The sequence below is a fragment of the Scyliorhinus torazame genome, chromosome 13 (genome assembly GCF_047496885.1).
Source record: "Scyliorhinus torazame isolate Kashiwa2021f chromosome 13, sScyTor2.1, whole genome shotgun sequence".
NCBI lineage: Eukaryota > Metazoa > Chordata > Chondrichthyes > Carcharhiniformes > Scyliorhinidae > Scyliorhinus > Scyliorhinus torazame.
Window position 1 is genome coordinate 86,713,973 of NC_092719.1, and position 24,793 is coordinate 86,738,765.

The 24,793-nt window shown below is 50.0% G+C and overlaps 1 protein-coding gene across 2 annotated transcripts in view; it reads left to right on the plus strand.

The window, feature by feature from the left end:
- The window catches only part of LOC140388177 (cilia- and flagella-associated protein 54-like), a 948,449-nt gene that overhangs the window by 420,197 nt on the left and 503,459 nt on the right, over window positions 1-24,793 (plus strand). For both annotated transcript variants that reach the window (XM_072471937.1, XM_072471938.1), the window contains exon 22: window positions 8,569-8,787. In XM_072471937.1, coding sequence (XP_072328038.1) covers window positions 8,569-8,787 — 219 coding nt within the window. The remainder of the gene's footprint in view (window positions 1-8,568; window positions 8,788-24,793) is intronic.

The window sequence follows — 24,793 nt, forward strand, 5'->3', positions numbered from 1 at the left end:
GATCCCATTAGCGAGTGAAGCATCATGCTCACATATGCTCCGACGTCCGCCCCCTCTGCGCCTTTGGGAAGACCCAGGACTCTTAAATTCTTCCTCCTCGAATTATTCTCCAGGGCTTCCAACCTCTCCACACACCGTTTGTGCTGTGCCTCGTGCGTCTCTGTCTTCACCACCAGGCCCTGTATTTCATCTTCATTTTCAGCAGCCTTTGCCTTCACGACCCGAAGCTCCAGCTCCTGGGTCCTCTGCACCTCCTTTAGCCCTTCAATCGCCTGTAGCATCGGGGCCAACACCTCCTTCTTCAGCTCTTCCACACAGCGCCGCAGGAACTCTTGTTGCTCCGGGCCCCATACCAAACGGCCACCTTCCGACGCCATCTTGCTTCGAGCTTCCCTTCCTTGCCGCTGCTCCAAAGGATCCACTGCAATCCGGCCGCTATCCTCTCCTTTTTCCATATATATCCGGGGGGATTCCCTTCTATTTCACCACACAGTGATTTTGGCCGTTAAAAATTGCCGTTGGGGCTCCTAATAAGAGCTCAAAAGTCCGTTCCAACGGGAGGTGCCGAAACGTGCGACTCAGCTGGTCATCGCCGCACCCGGAAGCCCGAGGGAACCATGGTTGACAAGAGAGATTGAATGTCTTGTTAAGAGGAAGAAGGAGACTTATGTAAGGCTGAGGAAACAAGGTTCAGACAGGGCGCTGGAGGGATACAAGATAGCCAGGAGGGAACTGAAGAAAGGGATTAGGAGAGCTAAGAGAGGGTAGGATCAAGGAAAACCCCAAGGCCTTTTACACATATGGATGGATGGATTTGATTATTGTCACGTGTACCGAGGTACATTGAAAAGTATTTTTCTGCGAGCAGCTCAACAGATCATTAAGTACATGGGAAGAAAAGGGACTAAAAGAAAATAGATAATAGGGCAACACAACATATACAATGTAACTACATAAGCACTGGCATCGAATGAAGTATACAGGGTGTAGTGTTAATGAGGTCAGTCGATAAGAGGGTAATTTAGGAGTCTGGTGACAGTGGGGAAGAAGCTGTTTTTGAGTCTGTTTGTGCAGGTTCTCAGACTTCTGTATCTCCTGCCCGATGGAAGAAGTTGGAAGAGTGAGTAAGCCGGGTGGGAGGGATCTTTGATTATGCTGCCCGCTTTCCCCAGGCAGCGTGAGGTGTAGATGGAGTCAATGGATGGGAGGCAGGTTCGTGTGATGGACTGGGCGGTGTTCACGACTCTCTGAAGTTTCTTGCGGTCCTGGGCCGAGCAGTTGCCATACCAGGCTGTGATGCAGCCCGATAGGATGCTTTCTATGGTGCATCTGTAAAAGTTGGTAAGGGTTAACGTGGACATGCCGAATTTCCTTAGTTTCCTGAGGAAGTATAGGCGCTGTTGTGCTTTCTTGGTGGTAGCGTCGACGTGGGTGGACCATGACAGATTTTTGGAGATGTGCACCCCTAGGAATTTGAAACTGCTAACCATCTCCACCTCGGCCCCGTTGATGCTGACAGGGGTGTGTACAGTACTTTGCTTCCTGAAGTCAATTACCAGCTCTTTAGTTTTGCTGGCATTGAGGGAGAGATTGTTGTCGCTACACCACTCCACTAGGTTCTCTATCTCCCTCCTGTATTCGGACTCGTCGTTATTCAAGATCCGGCCCACTATGGTCGTATCGTCAGCAAACTTGTAGATGGAGTTGGAACCAAGTTTTGCCGCGCAGTCGTGTGTGTACAGGGAGTAGAATAGGGGGCTAAGTACGCAGCCTTGCGGGGTGCCGGTGTTGAGGACTATTGTGGAGGAGGTGTTGTTCATTCTTACTGATTGTGGTCTGTTTGTCAGAAAATCGAGGATCCAGTTGCAGAGTGGGGAACCAAGTCCTAGGTTTTGGAGCTTTGATGTGGGCTTGGCTGGGATTATGGTGTTGAAGGCGGAGCTGTCGTCAATAAATAGGAGATTCATAAATATGTGAGAAATACGAGAATGACTAGAGCGAGGGTAGGTCCGATCAAGGACAGTAGCGGGAGATTGTGTATTGAGTCTGAAGAGATAGGAGAGGTCTTGAACGAGTACTTTTCTTCAGTATTTACAAATGAGAGGTGCCATATTGTTGGAGAGGACAGTGTGAAACAGACTGGTAAGCTCGAGGAAATACTTGTTAGGAAGGAAGATGTGTTGGGCCTTTTGAAAAACTTGAGGATAGACAAGTCCCCCGGGCCTGACGGGATATATCCAAGGATTCTATGGGAAGCAAGAGATGAAATTGCAGAGCCGTTGGCAATGATCTTTTCATCCTCACTGTCAACAGGGGTGGTACCAGGGGATTGGAGAGTGGCGAATGTCGTGTCCTTGTTCAGAAAAGGGAATCGGGATAACCCTGGGAATTACAGGCCAGTTAGTCTTACTTCGGTGGCAGGCAAAGTAATGGAAAGGGTACTGAGGGATAAGATTTCTGAGCATCTGGAAGGACACTGCTTGATTAGGGGTAGTCAGCACGGATTTGTGAGGGGTAGGTCTTGCCTTACAAGTTTTATTGAATTCTTTGAGGCGGTGACCAAGCATGTGGATGAAGGTAAAGCAGTGGATGTAGTGTACATGGATTTTAGTAAGGCATTTGATAAGGTTCCCCATGGTCGGCTTATGCAGAAAGTAAGGAGGCATGCGATAGTGGGAAATTTGGCCAGTTGGATAACGAACTGGCTAACCGATAGAAGTTAGAGAGTGGTGGTGGATGGCAAATATTCAGCCTGGATCCCAGTTACCACAGGGATCAGTTCTGGGTCCTCTGCTGTTTGTGATTTTCATTAATGACTTGGATGAGGGAGTTGAAGAGTGGGTCAGTAAATTTGCAGACGATACGAAGATTGGTGGAATTGTGGATAGTGAAGAGGGCTGTTATCAGCTGCAAAGAGACATAGATAGGATGCAGAGCTGGGCTGAGAAGTGGCAGATGGAGTTTAACCCTGAAAAGTGTGAGGTTGTCCATTTTGGAAGGACTATGAATGCGGAATACAGGGTTAACGATCGGGTTCTTGGCAATGTGGAGGAGCAGAGAGATCTTGGGGTCTATGTTCATACATCTTTGAAAGTTGCCACTCAAGTGGATAGAGCTGTGAAGAGGACCTATGGTGTGCTAGCGTTCATTAACAGAGGGATTGAATTTAAGAGCCGTGAGGTGATGATGCAGCTGTACAAAACCTTGGTCAGGCCACATTTGGAATACTGTGTACAGTTCTGGTCACCTCATTTTAGGAAGGATGTGGAAGCTTTGGAAAAGGTGCAAAGGAGATTTACCAGGATGTTGCCTGGAATGGAGAGTAGGTCTTACGAGGAAAGGTTGAGGGTGCTAGGCCTTTTCTCATTAGAACGGAGAAGGATGAGGGGCGACTTGATAGAGGTTTATAAGATGATCAGGGGAATAGAGAGGGTAGACAGTCAGAGACCTTTTCCCCGGGTGGAACAAACCATTACAAGGGAACATAAATTTAAAGTGAATGGTGGAAGATATAGGGGGGATGTCAGAGGTAGGTTCTTTACCCAGAGAGTAGTGGGGGCATGGAATGCACTGCCTATGGAAGTAGTTGAGTCGGAAACATTAGGGACCTTCAAGCAACTATTGGATAGGTACATGGATCACGGTAGAATGATACAGTGTAGATTAATTTGTTCTTGAGGGCAGCACGGTCGCATTCTGGATAGCACAATTGCTTCGCAGCTCCAGGGTCTTAGGTTTGATTCCGGCTTGGGTCACTGTCTGTGCGGAGTCTGCACATCCTCCCCGTGTGTGCGTGGGTTTCCTCCGGGTGCGCCGGTTTCCTCCCACAGTCCAAAGATGTGCAGGTTAGGTGGATTGGCCATGATAAATTGCCCTTAGTGTCCAAAATTGCCCTTAATGTTGGGTTGGGTTACTGGATTATGGGGATAGTGTTGACCTTGGGTAGGGTGCTCTTTCCAAGAGCCGGTGCAGACTTGATGGGCCGAATGGCCTCCTTCTGCACTGTAAATTCTATGATAATCTATGATTAATCTAGGACAAAGGTTCGGCACAACATCGTGGGCTGAAGGTCCTGTTCTGTGCTGTATTTTTCTATGTTCTAAGGAAGTGCTAACAGTTGAGAGCGGCTCATTGATCCCAGAGAACAAATGAATGGTTGGCAGAGTGTGTGCTGATCTCAGTAGCTCAAATCAGCTTTCTCCTCTCTAGTTGAAGTGTTAGGGAACTCTTTCCACATCTTTCTAATTCTTTCCTTGTCCATCTTCCATCTGAAGAAGGTGGCTGCATGACGAGGACTGACCCTTGTCTCCAAGGTACTCATTAATATTCTTTATTTTTAAGGGCTCATAGCTTACCCAGTGTCAGTTATCGGTTCAAACTGGTCTGACCAATGGATACAGGGATAGGTACTTAAGAGGTCAGAATGGTCACCTTTCCTCCTGTTTGTCACCTGGCTTGAGGTCACTGTGGTAAGCAAAGTACCAGGAGGCTTTTTGCTATTGTTTCAGGAACGCTTATTAAGTCTAGTGACCTCCATGTGGGGAGTGCAATCTTTGTAACCTTTATCTGTACCTCGTCTTGGTCCCTGACTCCTTAAAATTATTTATTTTTTTGTAAGACAGAGAATTAAATGCTGTGTCAGCTCGTTCCGTCAGAGTTCTATACAATACTTAAAAAGCACCATTCTCCTCCGGTGGTCCCGAGCATCACAGATGTCAGTCTTCAGCCAATACGATTCACTCCACGTGATATCCAGAATCGGCTGAAGTCACTGGATACCGCAAAGGCTATAGGTCATGATAATATTCCGGCAATAGTACTGAAGGCTTGTGCTCCAGAATTTGCCGCCCCCCTAGCCAAGCAGTTCCAGTACAGCTGCAACACTGGCACCTACTTGGCAATGTGGAAAATTGCCGGAATGGTTTTCAGGGAGCTCTGTTGGAGATGTAGGTGAAGTTTGGAATGGGAGGAGAGAGAGAGGTGGTGTTCCCTGGTGGGAGGGGTAGGGGGGAGCGAGTCCCATGGGGGGCAGTTTCTGTGTTCGTTGGGGGGGGGGGGGGGCTTCCTTTTTAAAATGTTTTATTTTTGATTGGGGTGCCCTTCAAAAAGATCTATCAGGCGTTGAGGTTGCTGGTAGGCAGGCACTGACGTTGTGAAACCTGACCCTGCCATTTTTTATTTCAAAGTGCTTAAAAATACGACGGGAAACCCTCACAAAGACAGCTAGCGGAACTGCTCTCTGGTTTCCCGTTGGAGACAACACTTTAAAAAACATTGGAAAATTCCACACTAGTATGCATTTACAACTTTTATTTTTTACCATCTTGTCCTTCCTCTTCCATTCTTTCTCTCCTCAAGCACCAATGGTGGAAGATTTACACCAAATAATGTGTCAGGCCGGAGAGAAAGAGAGAGTTCCTTTCACTTTCTAGGTCTAAATATTTCTGCTAAGTTCTCTCAGAAAGCAGCATGCGGGAACCAATTACTGACCGTCATTGGGAAGAACACTGTCTGTGGCCAAGCCACCGGTTGCCAGTAAACCAATCAAACAAAGTCCCTCCAAAGCTGGTTCCTAAGATCCACTCGTTGCCAAGGAGTCTGGTTTCTCCTCTCCGAAATACAAAACCTGGGAGCACAGTGTCCTGACACATAGGCTGCTTCAACTTTGAGTCTTCTGCTTAAAGGCACATCCCGATTATGGGTCCACAGACCAAAATAATAAAAATAAAATAAAAGATTTGGGAACAAAGGAAATACACAGGAAGGACTTTTACAATTTAGTATGCAACATTTGGCTCAAAGTATACAAGACATGAACTGACTGCGTGCCATAAAAGCTGTGTTCCTGATACTTCATTGGCCCAGATCTTTCGATCAAAGTATCAGTAAACTTTGAGATGTTTGCTGCTGATGCATGCTGAGACCCAGAGGAAGCCCTAATGCACACGTATACATCATACTTGTGCGTAAAATTTAAACTTCCGATGAGTAGAGATATGCTGCCTGGAGTCCTACATTGTTGCCTCGAGCACTGAAGCAGCCATTAGACTTAGGCTAAATGTCCTGAACATTGCCAGAAATTTACTCTGGGATGCTCACGCTGTTAATCACGGCCATAGGGTATGTGTTGAAAGTGATCAACAGCAAAAGCTCAAAATGTATTTCAAAGGAAATTTGCTGAACAAATACCACCTAATGTCCTCTGTTTCTGCCCCCACATTCCCCCAAACCGCCTCCTCCTCTTTCTCCACCCAATCACCCCCTCCTCCACCCACCGACTGTCGACCCCACATCAACAATGTTACCATTGATTGCATTTTCAATACTTTTATAATTTAATTTGACTTTTCCATTCTTAACATTAAATTAAACGTTATGCATAAGGGGCAGCACGGTAGCATGGTGGTTAGCACAATTGCTTCACAGCTCCAGGGTCCCAGGTTCGATTACCCGCTGGGTCACTGTCTGTGCAGAGTTTGCACGTTCTCCCCGTGTCTGCGTGGGTTTCCTCCGGGTGCTCCGGTTTCCTCCCACAGTCCAAAGATGTGCAGGTTAGGTGGATTGGCCATGATAAATTGTCCTTAGTGTCCAAAATTGCCCTTAGTGCTGGGTGGGGTTTCTGGGTTATGGGGATAGGGTGGAGGTGTGGACTTGGGTAGGGTGCTCTTTCCAAGAGCCGGTGCAGACTCGATGGGCCGAATGGCCTCCTTCTGCACTGTAAATTCTATGTAAAAAAAATAAGAGCAATTAAATGCCTTTGAAAAAAAATAGTTAAAAATGTTTGAAAGTTTTATAGGTTCACCTCAGTTCACTGCAGGCTGCTAAATCACCAGAGCTGTCCTTATGTTGTTGCAAAGAGGTGTGGTCTTGACCCATCTGCACCTCAGCACTATGCTTCATGGCTGCCTTTGCTAATGGTTGTGAATTGCAGTCAGGACAGGAAATCCCTAATACTCTAGCACAAAACGTTAAAGACAGTTTTTCATGTGGTCATAAGCTGCGCCTCAGCCTTGCTGCTGATCTGTAAATCGGGGCCATTGTGTCACCAAGTATTTCCATCTTTCTCTGCCACGCCAACAGCCAAGGAGATGCGACTCAACTGATCTCCAGCATGTCCTCATCTGTTGTGGAACCCTTGACCTCTCCAATACTCTGTCTGATGTTCTGTACTCCCTTCTCAAAGAGGTAAAGAACAAGGGCGTGATTCTCCGCTCCCGCGCCGGTTGGGAGAATCGACTGGGTTGCTAAATTTTCTGGCGACGCCGGTCCGACACCCTCCCGTGATTCTACCAAGCGGCGAGAACGGCCCCGTCGAGTTCCGGGCGGCGCAGGCCGGAGAATCGCCCGAGACACCAAAATGGCGATTCTCCGGCACCCCTGCTATTCTCAGGCTCAGATGGGCCGAGCGGCCAGCCCAAAACGGCGGGTTCCCCCCCCAGCGCCGTCCACACCTGGTCGCTGCCGGTGGGAACAGCGCGGGAACGCTGGGGGGGGGGGGTGGCCTGCGGGGGGTGGAGGGGGGAATCCTGCACCAGGAGGGGGCTCAAATGGGGTCTGGCCCGCGATCGGTGCCCACCGATTGTCGGGCCGGCCTCTCTGAAGGAGAACCTCCTTTCTTCCGCAGCCCCGCAAGATCCGTCTGACATCCTCTTGCGGGGCAGACTCGGAGAGGACGGCAACCACACATGCGCGGGTTGGCGCCGGCCAACCCGAGCATGCGCGGGTGACGCCAGTTATGTGGCACCGGCCGCGTCATGTATGCGGCGCCGCCTTTACGCGGCGCCAAGGCCTGACACGTGTAAATGACGCGGCGCCGCTCCTAGCCCATTATCGGGCCCTGAACCGGTCGGGATAGGGGCCGTTTTGCGCCATCGTGAACGTCGACGGCGTTCACGATGGCGTGAACACTCTGCCTCCATTTCGGAGAATCCCGCCCCCTGGCTCTGAATGAGTGCGATGGCATGTGTTCGCCTGAAGGAGAGGGTGAGAGGAATAGAATCGCATTAGGATAAAGGTGAATGGCAATGTCGGATGAATAATTGGGGATGTAATGAAGTGTGTAGACAAAGAGGAGTGGCTGCATTCAGGTACAAATGTGTAATATTTGACCCCTGACTTTTTGATCAAAAGCCATTCCTTTTTCATACATCTCTTGTATAAGATGACACCCAGCCTTTAGCCGAAAAATCCAACTCTTTGTACTTAACACCCGCTTGCTGCTGAAATCAAACCTAACCATTGATAGAATTTTGGAATAGCACACCACAAAACCTCCTCCTATCTGCACACGTCAACATGCACTAAAAATACTTTTTAGCTCTTTTTACATTATTTTGGGATCAGGGTTGGTGGGACAAATACAAATTTGCAATACGAAGACAACGGTAGAGCCTGGATTTCAATCCCTCAAAACTACTACATGTGTGAAAGTTGACCCTTACTTTTCTGGCTTAAATTTTAGTCTTAGAAAATTGACTTTCAGACAAATGTGTGTGGTAATTTTTTTAAATCCAGGTGAAATTTTCTTTTAATCAACAATATGTGTACATTTTTGATCATTTTGTTTAGGAAACAAAAAGAAAAATTGGAAAAGAAAGCAAAGGAAGTTTTTCGAACTCTGCTTAGACCAATTATCAATCGTTACCTGCGACTTAAAAAGTTCAACAAATTTTGTATGATCGAGATGCCATGGCGTAGTCAGTTCAATATGCTATTGGGAATTCTCTGTTTTCATTCATTCATGAAGTATTATGAAGACAGCACTTGGACCTCAAAAAGCATTTGCAGGTATCTTGAAATTAACTATTAAATACTTTGACAAATTGACACTGCATGTGTAATATAAGGAACGATCTATAGTTCAGTGGCAGCACTCAACCTCTGAGTCAGAATTGTAGAATCCCTACAGTGCAGGAGGAGGCCATTCGACCATTAAGCCTGCACTGACCCTCTGAAAGAGCACTCCACCCAGGCCCGCTCCCTCGCCCAACCAGCGCATCTTGGGCTGTGTAGGGAAACTGGAGTACCTGGAGGAACCCCATACAGACACGGGGAGAAAATGAAAACTCCACACAGTCACCCAAAGCCGCAATTGAACCTGGGTCTCTGGCGCTGTGACGTGGCAGTGCTAACTACTGTGCCACCGGGCAGAAGATTATGGGTTAGAGTCCCAGGCTAGACAGTGAGCAGCACTGAGAGTTCTGGGGCGATATTCTCCGAGCCCCCGCCGGGGCGGAGAATCGCTGGGGACTGGCGTGAATCCTGCCCCCGCCGGTTGCCGAATTCTCCGGCACCGGATATTTGGCCGGGGCGAGAATCACGCCTCGCCGGTCGGCGAGCCCCCCCCCCCCGGCAATTCTCCGGCCGGCGATGGGCCGAAGTCCCGCTGCTGGAATGCCTGTCCCGCCGGCGAGGATCAAACCACCTCTCTTCCCGGCGGGACTAGGTGGCGCGGGCGGGCTCCGGGGTCCTGGTGGGGGGGTGCAGGGCGATCTGGCCCCGGGGGGTGCCCCCACGGTGGCCTGGCCTGCGATCGGGGTCCACCGATCCGCGGGCGGGCCTATGCCGTGGGGGCACTCCTTTCCCTCCGCCTCGGCCACAGTCTCCACCATGGCCGACGCGGAAGAGACAACCCGTCAGCATGCGCGGACTTCCGCCGTCCGGCGAGGTCCTTTCGGCCCCGGCTGGTGTGGCGCCAAAGGCCTTTCCCGCCGGTTGGCGGCGCGCCAACCACTCCGCCGCAGAGCTAGCCCTGCAAGGTGAGGGCTTGGCCCCTAAAGGTACGGAGAAATCCGCACCTTTGGGGCGGCCCGACGCCGGAGTGGTTCACGCCACTCCATCCCGCCAGGGGACCCCCGCCCCGCTGGATAGTGGAGATTCCCGGCCCTGATCTCTGAATATTGAGGTTGATCGAGATTGGCTCAGGTGCTTGTATTTGATTGGAATGGAAGGGTAATCCTTTTCATAGCTAGTGGGTTCTCCTGATTGAGAATTGTGATTCAAGCTAACTGTCCACAAAAGGAGGAGCTTTGTTACGGAAACAATGCAGAGCATGATCTGTTGGATTTAATTTGAAAGAAATGGGTCACGCCATGTATGTTAACCACAGAAGAGAAGAAAGTATCTCATGTAAAAGCAGTCAGCATTGCGGAAGAGAGTTCTTGGTACAGTGTCCTTGCAGTCAGCAGTGCAAAGATGGTATCGTGATATTTCAAAGATTCTTTTGGGGGAAAAGGAATAAACTGCGAAGCAACGCAAATTAGTGAAAGTCAGGTTCATTGTAATAAAGTAATATAAATAAGCAAAGTAGGGTAAAGTAGGAAGTAAAGTTTGTGTATGGAAGGAGGTAAGTTTTTTCAAAAATATTTTTATTAAGGCATTTATAAATAAACATCAAACATAACCAAGATCAAGAAAATAACTATTAGGAGATCACATCAGAACTAAATAAATAACCAACAACCACAACCCGCCCTCCCCACCATGCACCCGAATCCCCCCCCCCCCCCCCCCACGATCTCTGCCTCCACCTTTTCTTGTTAACCCCAACCCGCCCCTCCCTGCTGACTTAGTTGCCCTGGAAGAAATCAATAAATGATTTCAATCTCCATGCAAACTCAATCCTCTCAAGGCGAACTTAATTTTCTCCAGCCTAAGGAAAACCGCGCGACCGCTCACCCACAATCCCCGGTTTCTGCGGCTCCGGGTCCCTCACCCCAACAGGATCCATCTCCGGGCTACCAGAGAGGCAAAGGCCAGAACGTAGGCCTCTCTCGCCCCCTGGACCCCCGGGTCTTCCGACACTCCAAACAATGCCAATTCTGGATTCGGGCCCACCTTCACTCTCAGTACCTCAGCCATCATGTCAGTGAACCCCCGCCAAAATCCCTCCAGCTGCAGACAAGCCCAAAACATGTGAACATGATTTGCGAGCCCCCCAGCACAACACCCACACTTATCCTCCACCCCCTCAAAGCACCTACTCATTCTGGCCACTGTCATATGCACCCTAAACTACTTTAAATTGAATGAGACTCAGCCTGGAGCACGAAGAGGATCCATTCACCATCATCAGAGCCTCCTCGTTTAACCCAGCTTCCAACTCTGCCCTCAGCTCCTCCTCCCACTTTCGCTTAACTACTCCTACTGGGGCTCCCTCCCAATCCATTAGCTCTATATATATATATATATATATATATATATTGTTATGGGCCAGGGTTTAGAGAACCCCAAAGTGTATCATGGAGTTCACCTGACCCACAACTTTTAATAGATTGTGGTGTGGGGAGTACACGGCCCAATCTACAGGTGTGGAACAATGTTTATTCTATGAACTCAAGTTAACCTTTTTAAAACATAAAAGGTTATGTTTTAAGGTGAACATCTTAACAACCACTAATTCAAGTACAACCCCCAAAGACTACAATACTAAGTAATCCTTTAAGCTTTCCTTTTAACATCCATGAGACTTAAAAACAAAACCTTTAACAGAAGCACCTCAGGTTTCGTCACTACTAAGACCTGGGGCGAAATTCTCCGGTATCGGCGCGATGTCCGCCGACTGGCGCCCAAAACAGCGCAAATCAGTCGGGCATCGCGCCGCCCCAAAGGTGCGGAATGCTCTGCATCTTGGGGGGCCGAGCCCCAACCTTAAGGGGCTAGGCCCGCGCCGGACGAATTTCCGCCCCGCCAGCTGGCGGAAAAGACCTTTGGTGCCCCGCCAGCTGGCGCGGAAATGACATCTCCGGGCGGCGCATGTGCGGGAGCGTTAGCGGCCGCTGACGGCATTCCCGTGCATGCGCAGTGGAGGGAGTCTCTTCCGCCTCCGCCTTGGTGGAGACCGTGGCGAAGGCGGAAGGAAAAGAGTGCCTCCACGGCACAGGCCCACCCGGTGGGCCCCGATCACGGGCCAGGCCACCATGGGGGCATTCCCCGGGGCCAGATCGCCCCGCGCCCCCCCCAGGACCCCGGAGCCCGCCCGCGCTGCCTTATCCCGCTGAGTTGGCCTAGGCAGGGTGCTCGTTCGGATGGTCAGTGCAGACTCAATGGCCTGGATGGCCTCCTTCTGTATTAAGGGTAAAAGGATAACTAGGGAGAGAGTAGGGCCCATTGAGGACCACAGTGTGTTGAGCCGGAGGATGTAGGTAGGGTTCTAAATGAATACTTTGTGTCAGTGTCCATTACTGAGAGTGATGATGTGGGTCTAGAAATCAGGAAGAATGGCTGAGATTTTTTTTAAAAATTATCATAGACAGCGAGGAGGTTCTGAATCGTCTGGTCGGCTTAAAAGTAGATAAATCTCCTGGGCCACATGAAATTACTCCCAGGCAGTTGAGTGAGGAAAAGGAGGGAATAGCAGGGGAGTTGGCAATAATTTTCAATTCCTCTCTGGCCACAGGAGAAGTGCCGGAGGACTTAAGGATAGCTAATGTGGTACCATTATTCAAGAAGAGAGGAAGGGATAAATCAGGAAACTACAGGCAGTCAGTCTAAGCTCCGTGGTGGGGAAACTATTGGAAGCAATTCTGAGAGACAGACTTGAAATGAAATGAAAATGAAATGAAAATTGCTTTTTGTCACAAGTAGGCTTCAAATGAAGTTACTGTGAAAAGCCCCTTGTCGCCACATTCCGGCGCCTGTTTGGGGAGGCTGGTACGGGAATTAAACCCGCACTGCTTGGCCTGCATTGGTCTGCTTTAAAATTAATCTGCATTTGGCGAGGCAGGGATTAATCAAGAACAATCAGCATGGTTTTCTTCTGTACAGGTCATGTCTGACCAACTTGATTGAATTTTTTGAAGAGGTGACCAGATGTGTAGATGAGGGAAATGCATTTGATCTAGTCTACTTGAACTTCAGCAAGGCTTTTGATAAGGTCCCATGTGGGAGACTGACATTGAAGGTACATAAAAGTAGATAAATCTACAGGCCCAGATGAAAATTATCCCTGGCAGTTGAGTGAGGCAAAGGAGGAAATAGCAGGGAGCCCATGGTATCCAAGGAAATTCGACAAATTGCATCCATTTGGCAGGAAGCAGAGGGTGAATGATGAGTGGTGTTTTTTTAACTGAAAGCCTGTGTCCAGTGGGCCCTGCGGGGATCAGTGTTGGGGCCCTTGCTGTTTGTGGTTTATACAACTGATTTAGACAAGAATGTAGGAGGGTTGATCAGTAAGCGGATGGTACAAAGATTGGTGGGGTGGTAAATGGTGAGGAGGATAGCCTTAGCTTGCAGGAGGATATACATAGGCTGGCCAGTTGGGCTGATAAGTGGCAAAAGAAATTTAATCCGGATAGTGTGAGGTGATGCACTTGGGCAGGACAAACAAGTCAAGGGAATACTTGATCGACGGCAGAACCCTGGGATACACCGAAGATCAGAGGGACCTTGGTGTGCATGTACACCAGTCCCTTAAGGTAGCAGGTGGATGAAGTGGTTAAGAAGGCATTTGGTATACTTGCTTTTATTGGCCGAGGCACAGAGTTTAGGAGTAAGGAAGGATATGCGGGAATTGTATAAAACATTGGTTCGGCCACAGCTAGAGTAATGTGTGCAGTTCACATTATTGGAGGAATGTGATAGTACTGGAAAGGGTGTAGAGGAGATTTACCATGATATTTCCTGGGTTTGAGAGTTTTGAAGAGAGATTGGATATATTGGGGTTGTTTTGCTTGAAGCAGAAGAGACTGAGGGGAGGACATGATTGAGATGTATAAAATTATGAGGGGCATAGATAGAGTAGACACGAACAAACTTTTCCCCTTGGTGGAGGGATCAATGATCAGGGGGCATGGATTTAAGGTAAGGGGCAAGAAGTTTAAAGGGGATGTGAGGAAAAACCTTTTAAATCAGAGGATGGTGGGAATCTGGAACTCACTGCCTGAAAGGGTGGTGGAATCAGAGACCCTTATAACATTTAAGAAGTATTTATATGTGTACTTGCGATGCCAAGGCATACAAGGCTATGGGCCAAGTGCTGGAAAATGGAATTAGAATAGTTAGGTGGTTGTATTTGACCGGTGCAGACCCGTTGGGCCAAAGGGCCTTTCTGTGCTGTGGACCTCCATGACTCTACGACATACATGCCTACGACTCACCACCCCTTCCTCCACTCGTAGTGGAGAATTATTCAGCATCCATGGTTAAGTAAGAAGTCTCACAACACCAGGTTAAAGTCCAACAGGTTTATTTGAAATCACAAGCTTTCGGAGCGCTGCTCCTTCATCAGCAGAAAGATAAACTCCATGGATAACACCAGTTACCTGGAACCTGTTAAAGTGATAGAGGGTATTCGATATAAGTGGGAAAATCTTGACAAGTGGACAGGAAATCGAGTTGAGATTGGAAGGAATCATTTAAGCAAAACTGGAACAGTCTTAAATAATGGATCGGATTTTCTGCTCCCATTCATTTTGGGTGGGTTTGGTGACAAGAACGGTAACTCTTGCGGGGCCCAAATCGCGTTTGAAGTTGGCAGTAGGTTTTGTTGCACATGTCCCCGTCCCGCCACCAATGACATAATTCAACATCGGGAACACCTCATAATAAATTTGAATCTCATTATCAGGTCTTTATGTTTGATGATTCCCACACACCCATTTAGATAATCCATTCAGGTCAGCATGAGGCAGTGGTGGGAATTACCGCTGGTCTCCCACAGCATGCCCCTGGTGGGCAGGAGTTCAGATTAGTGCATTACTCGGGTCATGGCCGGCAGTGCCAGTCGCGTGGGGCAAGGTTGCGGGAGCATTTCATTTGAACTTTTGTGCACCAGGGTAGCCTTTTAAAAATAGCACCCCATTCTTTAAAAAACAACATTTCTCGCGGAGCGGCAGCTGAATCTGAGCCCACCCAGCCAGCGTGATATCATGTAACCCACCCCTTGCCATTTCTTTTTTCAATGCAGTGAAGGAAGCTGCCGTTGGCACCAGTGGCTTCACTGAGAAAAAAGCATAAAATTCCACCCAGTGGGTCTGTCTGATGGTAATAGTTAGGATTGGCTAGACTTTCCTCTTTCATGAAAATCCACCAAAATTTAAGGCAATTTCCAAACAGAAGAAACCCAATTTTGTTCATTATGACTCGTGAGATTGAGGCCACAACCATGTTATCTCACAGAGGTCATTTAAATAGGCAAGGCCCAACTTTCACCCAAACCCAGTATCATTGACATTAGGCAGGATTCAACCAGGTGTGGCTGAAGGCCTCAGCATTTTGTTTCTGTTGTCTCTAGCTCCCATTTGAAATAATTAAATAATGTGTCCATATTAGCCTTCCGGGTCTATTGATTATTGGCAGTTGGTTTTGCTGACAAGGCTATCACCAGATGCCAGCCTTGCCTATGCTGTGGTGTTGGGCGTTCTGACACACAGATGAGCCAACACGGTTGTATATGGTACAACGCTATTTTATTTAAACTTTCTATGTACAGTTTTGTCTTGATACTCTGCACGTGGGGATTCCCTGTTTGTGATCTTGTAACAGGTCTTGTCCGTGTCTTTGTCCCCTGACCTACTGTCCACTAGGTGTCGTGCTCGTGCTTTTATGTGGTTGGTGTCCTTGTGTGTGATTGGTTGTGGTGTTGTGTGCTCTGATTTGTCTGTTGGTGTGTCCATCATGATGTGTGTGTTTGAATATCATGACATCCCCCCTTTTTACAAAGATATGTGCCTACGTGGTAATAAATATGATCGCGTTGTGAGTGCATCTAAGAGTGTGTGTGTGTTGTGTACAGCATGTGCATATGACGTAACTATTTACATGGGCGATGTCGGGTGCGTCACATGAACAAGGTTGTACCATAACAGAACATGAATGCGAACGAGAAAAAAAAACTTGAACAGTGGTCCAGTCAGACGATATCTGGAACGATAAACAACAACAGGTTATCATATAAAATTGTGTAACTTGTTAGACATATGAACGGTGTTATAAGTCCAGTCTAATGGGCTTGCGACGAGTTCGGGTTGACCGCCTCAAGGGTGGGTCAAGAACCACCGGCTGATGTGCAAGCATGGCCATGGGTGGCGATGGAGAGGGCGTGATCTGCGGCAGCTCCACAAAGTCATCCTCGGAAGCCTGTTGAGGATCTGGCGTGTGCGTACTGTGTGGCTGCGAGCGTGGAAGTCGGCGAAGGGCACACCGATTGCGGCGACGCACTGAATCATCCGGCATGCGAACCAGGAACGAGCGGGGAGCCACATGTCGGAGGACTTCGGCCGGTGCTGACCAGCCACCATACGGTTGATGGACGCGTACTTTGTCTCTGGAGGACAGGGGGGGGCAGGTCCGTCGCTCGTGTGTCATACTGACTTTTATGGCGATCACGCTGCATTTGCATGTTCCGAAGAACCGTCTCATGGTCTGTTGTTGGTGCCAGGATGGACGGTACCGTCGTCCTGAGGGAGCGACCCATTAGTAGCTGCGCTGGCGAGAGACCCGTGGATAGCGGGGCCGATCGATAGGCCAGCAAGGCGAGGTTAAAGTCCGATCCGGCAGCAGCCGCCTTGCACAGGAGCCGCTTGGCAATGTGGACGCCCTTTTCAGCCTTCCCGTTCGACTGTGGATGTAGAGGGCTGGATGTCACATGAGTGAAACCATATGCTGCGGCAAAGGACGACCATTCACGGCTGGCGAAGCAGGGTCCATTGTCTGACATGACAGTCCTTGGAATGCCATGGCGAGCAAATGTTTCCTTGCAGGCCCCAATGACTGCGGACGACGTCAGATCATGGAGAGGCATGACTTCCGGGTAGTTTGAGAAGTAGTCTAGAATAACGATGTGATCTCTGCCGAGCGTGTGAAATAGGTCAACACCCACCTTCGCCCAGGGGGACGTCACCAACTCGTGTGGTAGAAGCGTCTCCGGAGGTTGCGCCGGCTGAAACCTCTGATAGGTTGTGCAATTGAGCACCATGTTGGCTATGTCTTCATTAATACCCGGCCAATATACCGCCTCTCGGGCCCTTCGTCTGCATTTTTCGACGCCCAAGTGGCCTTCGTGTAGTTGATTAAGAATCATCTGGCGCATGCTGTGCGGAATAACGATCCTGTCTAATTTCATAAGGACCCCGTCTATGTTGGTAAGGTCATCTCGCACATTATAAAACTGGGGGCACTGCCCTTTGAGCCACCCTTCCGTCATGTGGCGCATCACTCGCTGCAGAAGGGGGTCAGTTGCCGTCTCTGCGCGTATGTGGGCCAGACTTGGATCATCAGCTGGCAGATTTGCTGCTGTCAGAGTCACGTGTGCCTCAATTTGACGCACGAACCCCTCCGCATCTGGTGGTGTGCTCACTGCTCGGGAGAGCGTGTCCGCCACGATGAGATCCTTCCCCGGAGTGTAGATCAGTTCAAAATCATACCTCCTGAGTTTAAGTAAGATGCGCTGAAGGTGAGGGGTCATGTCGTTCAGGTCTTTGTTAATGATGTTGACCAGGGGGCGGTGGTCAGTTTCAACCGTAAATCGTGGCAGGCCATACACATAGTCGTGGAACTTGTCCAGTCCAGTTAACAAGCCCAGGCATTCTTTTTCTATTTGCGCGTAGCGCTGTTCGGTAGGGGTCATGGCTCGTGAGGCATATGCAACCGGGGCCCATGACGACGTGCTGTCTTTTTGCAGGAGTACCGCTCCAATACCAGATTGGCTGGCGTCTGTTGAGATCTTTGTAGGGCGAGTCGTGTCAAAGAACGCCAGCACTGGTACCGTGACCAGTTTGTGCTTGAGCTCCTCCCATTCCAGCTGATGTGATTGCTGCCAGTGGAATTCTGTTGATTTTTTACGAGATGGCGCATATTCGTTGTATGAGAAGCCAGGTTGGGAATGAACTTCCCAAGGAAGTTGACCATGCCCAGGAATCTTAGGACAGCCTTCTTGTCAGCCGGCCGTGGCATGGCTGTGATGGCGCTAACTTTGTCTGCATCGGGACGGACCCCTGATCGTGAGATGTGGTCCCCGAGGAATTTCAGCTCCATCTGGCCGAAGGCACACTTGGCGCGGTTGAGACGCAGGCCATTTTGTCGTATGCGGGTGAAGACACGTCGCAAACGATGCATGTGTTCCTGCGGAGTGGTGGACCAAATGATGATATCGTCCACAGATACACGTACCCCTTCGATGCCTTCCATCATCTGCTCCATAATGCGGTGGAAAACTTCAGATGCTGAAATGATGCCGAATGGCATCCGGTTGTAGCAGAATCTGCCAAAAGTGGTGTTGAACGTGCATAGCCTTCGGCTGGCCGGGTCCAATTGGGTCTGCCAAAATCCTTTGGACGCATCCAATTTGGTAAATATTTTGGCTTGCGCCATCTCGCTGGTGAGGTCCTCTCGTTTCGGGATGGGATAGTGTTCCCGCATGATGTTGTTATTCAGATCTTTAGGATCTATACATATGCGGAGCTCGCCAGAGGGCTTCTTTACACAGACCATGGAGCTGACCCATGGCGTGGGCTCCGTGACCCTGGATAGGACCCCTTGGTCCTGAAGATCCTGCAGCTGCAACTTGAGGCAGTCTTTGCGTGGCGCAGGAACCCTGCGAGGTGCGTGAACGACAGGGATGGCGTCCGGTTTGAGTCGAATCTTGTACGTGTATGGCAATGTCCCCATGCCTTCAAAAACCCCCTGGTTGTGAGCAAGGAGGGAATGGAGATTTGCGTGGAACTCAGCATCCGGGAAGTCGGATATCTCATCTGGAGAGAGAGACATAATGCGCTGTACCAGGTGAAGGACCTTACACGCCTGTGCGCCCAGTAACGAGTCTTTTGATGAGCCGACAACTTCGAAGGGGAGTGTGGCCGTGTGCATCTTGTGAGTTATCTGTAGCTGGCAAGATCCTATGGACGGGATGACGTTCCCGTTATAATCAACCATCTTGAGCCGGGATGGCGTGATGGGTGGTTTGACCTTCATGGCCTGGAATGCAGAACATGCAATCAGGTTGGCGGATGCGCCGGTGTCCAGACGGAAGGTGACGCGCGATTGGTTGACCGTCAGGGTGGCACACCACTCATCGGCTGGATTGATGGCATTGACCTTGTTGACATCGATGACGGAAACGCGGAAGGCATCCTGGTCATCTGCATCACTTAACTGGAAGTCTTGATGCGTGGGCTGGACGGTCCTGACTTGTCTGCGACATTGTCGGGGATGTGCAGGATCCATGGGTTGAGCCGAACGACAGTGGGCAGCATAGTGGCCCATCTTGCCACATCTGAGGCACTGTCGGTTTTTAGCAGGACATTGCCCTTTTAAGTGTACAGCTCCACAATTGCCGCACGTCATGACGTCACGGCGTTCGTTGCGCCACTGCGCATGCGCAGTGCGATCTTGCGGTGGGCGCGCCTGCGCAGTGCGTCCCTCGATGTGGCTGTTATTTTTGGCGCGCACCAGCGCGGGAGACCGCGAAAAGCGCGGGAAGCGGCCGCTGTCGTCCGGGCCGTGGGTCGGGAAGTAATCAACGGCCTGGATGCGTTCGGCGTCGTGGGCGGCCTGGCTTGCCGATTCGACGGCTGGGGACCCCCTCCGTGCCAACTCGGACGCCTGAAATCGGGCAAAACGGCAGGTTGCATTCTCGTGGAGGACACAGGCTTCCACAGCAGACGCTAAGGTGAGGCTTTTTATTTTAAGAAGCTGCTGGCGTAGGCCACTAGAGGCAACGCCAAAAACAATCTGGTCCCTGATCATGGACTCTGTGGTGCTGCCGTAACCGCAGGACTGCGCTAGAATACGGAGGTGCGTCAAAAAGGGTTGAAAAAGCTCCTCCTTACCTTGCAGGCATTGCTGAAAGAGGTATCTTTCAAAACTTTCATTCACTTCAACCTTAAAGTGCTGGTCCAGTTTGAGGATGACCGTGTCATACTTGGATTGGTTTTCGCCTTCTTCGAACACCAGTGAGTTGAAGACGTCGGGGGCGTGCTGACCTGCGTAGAAGAGGAGCATTTCAATCTTCGTTTCATCCGAGGCACTCTGTTTTTCGTTGGCTCGGATGTACAGGTCAAATCGCTGCCTGAAGAGCTTCCAATTGGTACCTAGGTTCCCCGCGACTTGCAACGGCTGCGGTTTGTCGGTGCGGTCCATGTCCAGAATGGCAGGTTAGTTGGCAGGTATCGATCCACTCCTGTACCATGTGGTGTTGGGCGTTCTGACACACAGATGAGCCAACACGGTTGTATATGGCGCAACGCTATTTTATTTAAACTTTCTATGTACAGTTTTGTCTTGATACTCTGCACGTGGGGATTCCCTGTTTGTGATCTTGTAACAGGTCTTGTCCGTGTCTTTGTCCCCTGACCTACTGTCCACTAGGTGTCGTGCTCGTGCTTTTATGTGGTTGGTGTCCTTGTGTGTGATTGGTTGTGGTGTTGTGTGCTCTGATTTGTCTGTTGGTGTGTCCATCATGATGTGTGTGTTTGAATATCATGACATATGCTAGTTAAATTATAGTCGGGCATCGTTAAATCCCAACTTTTGAATGAGATAATAGCCGCCTGAAACCCACCTATAAATCTCATGGAGTGCGATTCTGGAGCATTGTTCTGCTGAGTGCTCAGGCTTGTGGTTGCAGAAGCCATTTTGCACAGTGTTTTTTCACAAGAATCTCTCTTTTTTTAAAAATATATTTTATTAAAGTTTTTCGATCGAACAAAAATTTCCCATTTTACAACTTTGTAATAATATATTCATTGATCGTTTTTTAAATAAATATTATGCTGACTATCGGCAACTGCCAATAACAAAATAAGAAACAACAGAAATAATAACTAAGATAGTAACTTTGTGAAATCAAATATAGATAACTAATATATAAACACACACATAAAACCCCTGAAGACCCAAATGAGCCCCCCCCCCCACCCCCCCCCCCCCCTGGGCTGCTGCTGCTGCCTTTCCTATTTTCCCTTATCGCTCTGCGAGATAGTCGAGGAACGGTTGCCACCGCCCGGTGAACCCCTGAGCCGAACCTCTTAATGCATATTTTATCCGCTCCAGTTTTATAAACCCTGCCATGTCGTTGATCCAGGCCTCCACACCCGGGGGCTTAGCTTCTTTCCACATAAGTAGAATCCTTCGCTGGGCTACTAGGGACGCAAAGGCCAACACGTCGGCCTCTCTCGCCTCCTGCACTCCCGGCTCATCTGCAACCCCAAATATAGCCAACCCCCAGCTTGGTTTGACCCGGACCCCCACCTCCTTCGAGATCACTTTTGCCACACCCACCCAGAACCCATGCAATACCGGACATGACCAAAACATGTGGGTGTGGTTCACCGGGCGTCCCACGCATCTCCCGCACCTATCTTCCACTCCAAAAAACCTACTCAGCCTAGCTCCCGTCATATGCGCCCTGTGTAGAACCTTGAATTGTATCAGGCTGAGCCTGGCACACGAGGACGAAGAGTTTACCCTACTTAGGGCATCTGCCCACAGCCCCTCCTCAATCTCTTCCCCCAGCTCCTCCTCCCATTTTCCCTTCAGCTCCTCTACCATTGTCTCCCCCTCGTCTCTCATTTCCCTATATATATCTGACACCCTACCATCACCCACCCATGCCCCCGAAATCACTCTTCCTGAATCTCTTGCGCCGGGAGCTGCAGAAATTCCCTCACCTGTTGCCTCACAAATGCCCTCACTTGCATATAGCGAAATGCATTCCTCGGTGGCAACCCATATTTTTCTGTCAGTGCTCCCAGACTCGCGAACGTCCCGTCGAATAACAAGTCCTGCAATTTCGCAATTCCTGCTCGCTGCCAAGATTTAAATCCCCCATCTATCCTTCCCGGGCCGAACCTATGGTTGTTCCTTATCGGGGATCACACTGAGGCACCCGTCACTCCCTTATGTCGTCTCCACTGCCCCCAAATTTTCAGAGTTGCCACCACCACTGGGTTTGTGGTGTATTTTTTCAGGGAGAACGGCAACGGTGCCGTCGCCAGTGCTTTTAAGCTAGTTCCGCCATCTCCAGTCTTTTCCACGCCGCTCCTTCCCCTTCCCTCATCCACTTACATATCATTGACACGTTGGCGGCCCAATAATAATCACTTAGACTCGGCAGTGCCAGTCCCCCTCTGTCCCTACTGCGCTGCAGGAACCCCCTCTTTACTCTTGGGGTCTTTCCAGCCCACACAAAGCTCATAATACTCTTGTCCACCTTCTTAAAAAAGGCCTTTGTAATCAGTACAGGGAGGCCCTGGAACACAAAAAGAAACCTCGGAAGGACCACCATTTTAACCGCCTGCACCCTGCCCGCCAATGACAGGGGCGCCTAAAGTCCTCTTCCATCTGCTCTACCAGTCGTGCCAAGTTAAGCTTATGCAAGGTTCCCCAATTCCTGGCCACCTGGATCCCTAAATACCGGAAATCTCTTCTTACCCTCCTCAACGGTAAATTGTCTATTCCCCTGCCCTGTTCCCCGGGGTGCATCACAAACAGTTCACTCTTCCCCATATTCAATTTATATCCTGAAAATTCTCCAAGCTCCCTGAGTGTCTGCATTATCTCAGGCATCCCCTCCACTGGGTCCGTGACATACAACAACAAATCATCCGCGTATAATGACACCCGATGCTCTTCTCCTCCTCTAAGTACCCCCCTCCACTTCCTAGAGCCCCTCAGCGCTATGGCCAGTGGCTCAATTGCCAACGCAAACAGTAACGGGGACAGGGGACATCCCTGTCTTGTACCCCTATATAGTCGGAAGTGGTCAGATCGTTGCCTATTTGTAATCACACTTGCCACCGGGGCCCTGTACAGGAGCTGAACCCATCTAATGAACCCCTCTCCAAATCCAAATCTCCTCAGTACTTCCCACAGGTAGTCCCACTCCACTCTATCAAATGCTTTCTCTGCATCCATCGCCACCACTATCTCCGCCTCCCCCTCCGGTGGGGGCATCATCATCACCCCCAGCAGCCTCCGTATATTAGCATTCAATTGCCTCCCTTTAACAAACCCCGTTTGATCATCATGCACCACCCCAGGGACACTGTCCTCTATCCTCGTCGCCATCACCTTGGCCAAAAGCTTGGCATCTACGTTCAAGAAGGAAATAGGCCTGTATGACCCGCACTGCAGCGCGTCTTTGTCTCTTTTCAGGATCAGCGATATCTTCGCCTCCAACATCGTCGGGGGTAGTGTCCCCCTTTCCCTAGCCTCATTAAAGGTTCTCGTCAGAAGTGGGGCCAGCAGGTCCACGTATTTCCTATAGAACTCCACCGGGAACCCATCAGGTCCCGGGGCCTTCCCTGCCTGCATGTTCCCAATTCCTTTTACCACCTCCTCCACCTCAATCTGCGCTCCCAGTCCAGTCATCTCCTGTTCCTCAACCTTCGGGAACTCCAGCTGGTCTAGGAAACGCATCATTCCCTCTTTCCCTTCCGGGGGTTGAGCCTTATATAGCCTCTCGTAAAATACCTTAAACACCCCGTTCACCCTCTCCGCTCCCCGTTCCATCTTTCCCTCCTCGTCTCTAACCCCTCCGATCTCTCTCGCCGCCCCCCTCTTCCTAAGTTGTTGGGCCAGCAGCCGGCTCGCCTTCTCTCCATATTCATACTGCACTCCCTGTGCCTTCCTCCATTGTGCCTCCGCCTTACCCGTGGTCAACAAGTCAAAGTCCGTGTGCAATCTCCGTCTTTCCCTGAATAGCCCTTCATCTGGAGCCTCTGCATATTGCCTATCCACCCTCAAAATTTCCCCCAACAATCTCTCCCTTTCTTTACCCTCTTGTTTCCCCTTATGGGCCCTTATGGAGATCAGCTCCCCTCTAACCACTGCCTTCAGCGCCTCCCAGACCACTCCCACCTGGACCTCTCTGTCATCATTGATCTCTAGGTACCTTTCAATACATCCCCTCACTCTTACACATACCCCCTCGTCCGCCAACAGTCCCATATCTAATCTCCAGAGTGGGCGCTGTTCCTTTTCCTCTCCTACTTCCAGATCTACCCAATGTGGGGCATGATCTGAAATGGCTATAGCCGAATACTCCGTTCCTGCCACCTTCGGGATCAGCGCCCTTCCCAGGACAAGGAAGTCTATCCGGGAGTGCACTTTGTGGACATGGGAGAAGAAGGAATACTCTTTACTCCTTGGTCTGGTAAATCTCCAGGGATCCACTCCTCCCATCTGCTCCATAAAGCCCTTAAGCACCTTGGCCGCTGCCGGCCTCCTCCCGGTCCTAGATCTGGACCGGTCCAGCACCGTGTTGAAGCCCCTTCCCCCATTACCAACTTTCCTGTCTCCAGGTGCGGGATGCGCCCCAGCATACGCTTCATAAAGTTCGCATCATCCCAGTTCGGGGCATATACGTTCACCAGCACCACCGCCTCACCTTGCAATCTGCCACTCACCATCACGTATCTACCCCCACTGTCCACCACTGTGGTCTTCGCCTAAAACAATACCCGTTTCCCCACCAGTATTGCCACCCCTCTATTTTTCGCATCCAAGCCCGAGTGGAATACCTGTCCCACCCATCCTTTTCTTAATCTGACCTGATCCGCCTGTTTCAGGTGCGTCTCCTGAAGCATGACCTCGTCTGCCTTTAGTTTCTTTAGGTACGCAAATACCCTCGCCCTCTTAATCGGCCCATTCAACCCTCTCACGTTCCACGTGATCAAGCGGTTTGGGGGGCTCTTTACCCCCCCCCACTCGTCGACTAGCCATCCCCTTTTTTAGACCAGCTCCTCACCCGGTTCCCACGCACCCGCTTATCCCCCGGACGGTGCCCTCCCGTCCTGACCATCCCATCCCGTAACAGCTCCCCCTTCCCCTTAGTAGCAGCAACCCAGTTCCACCC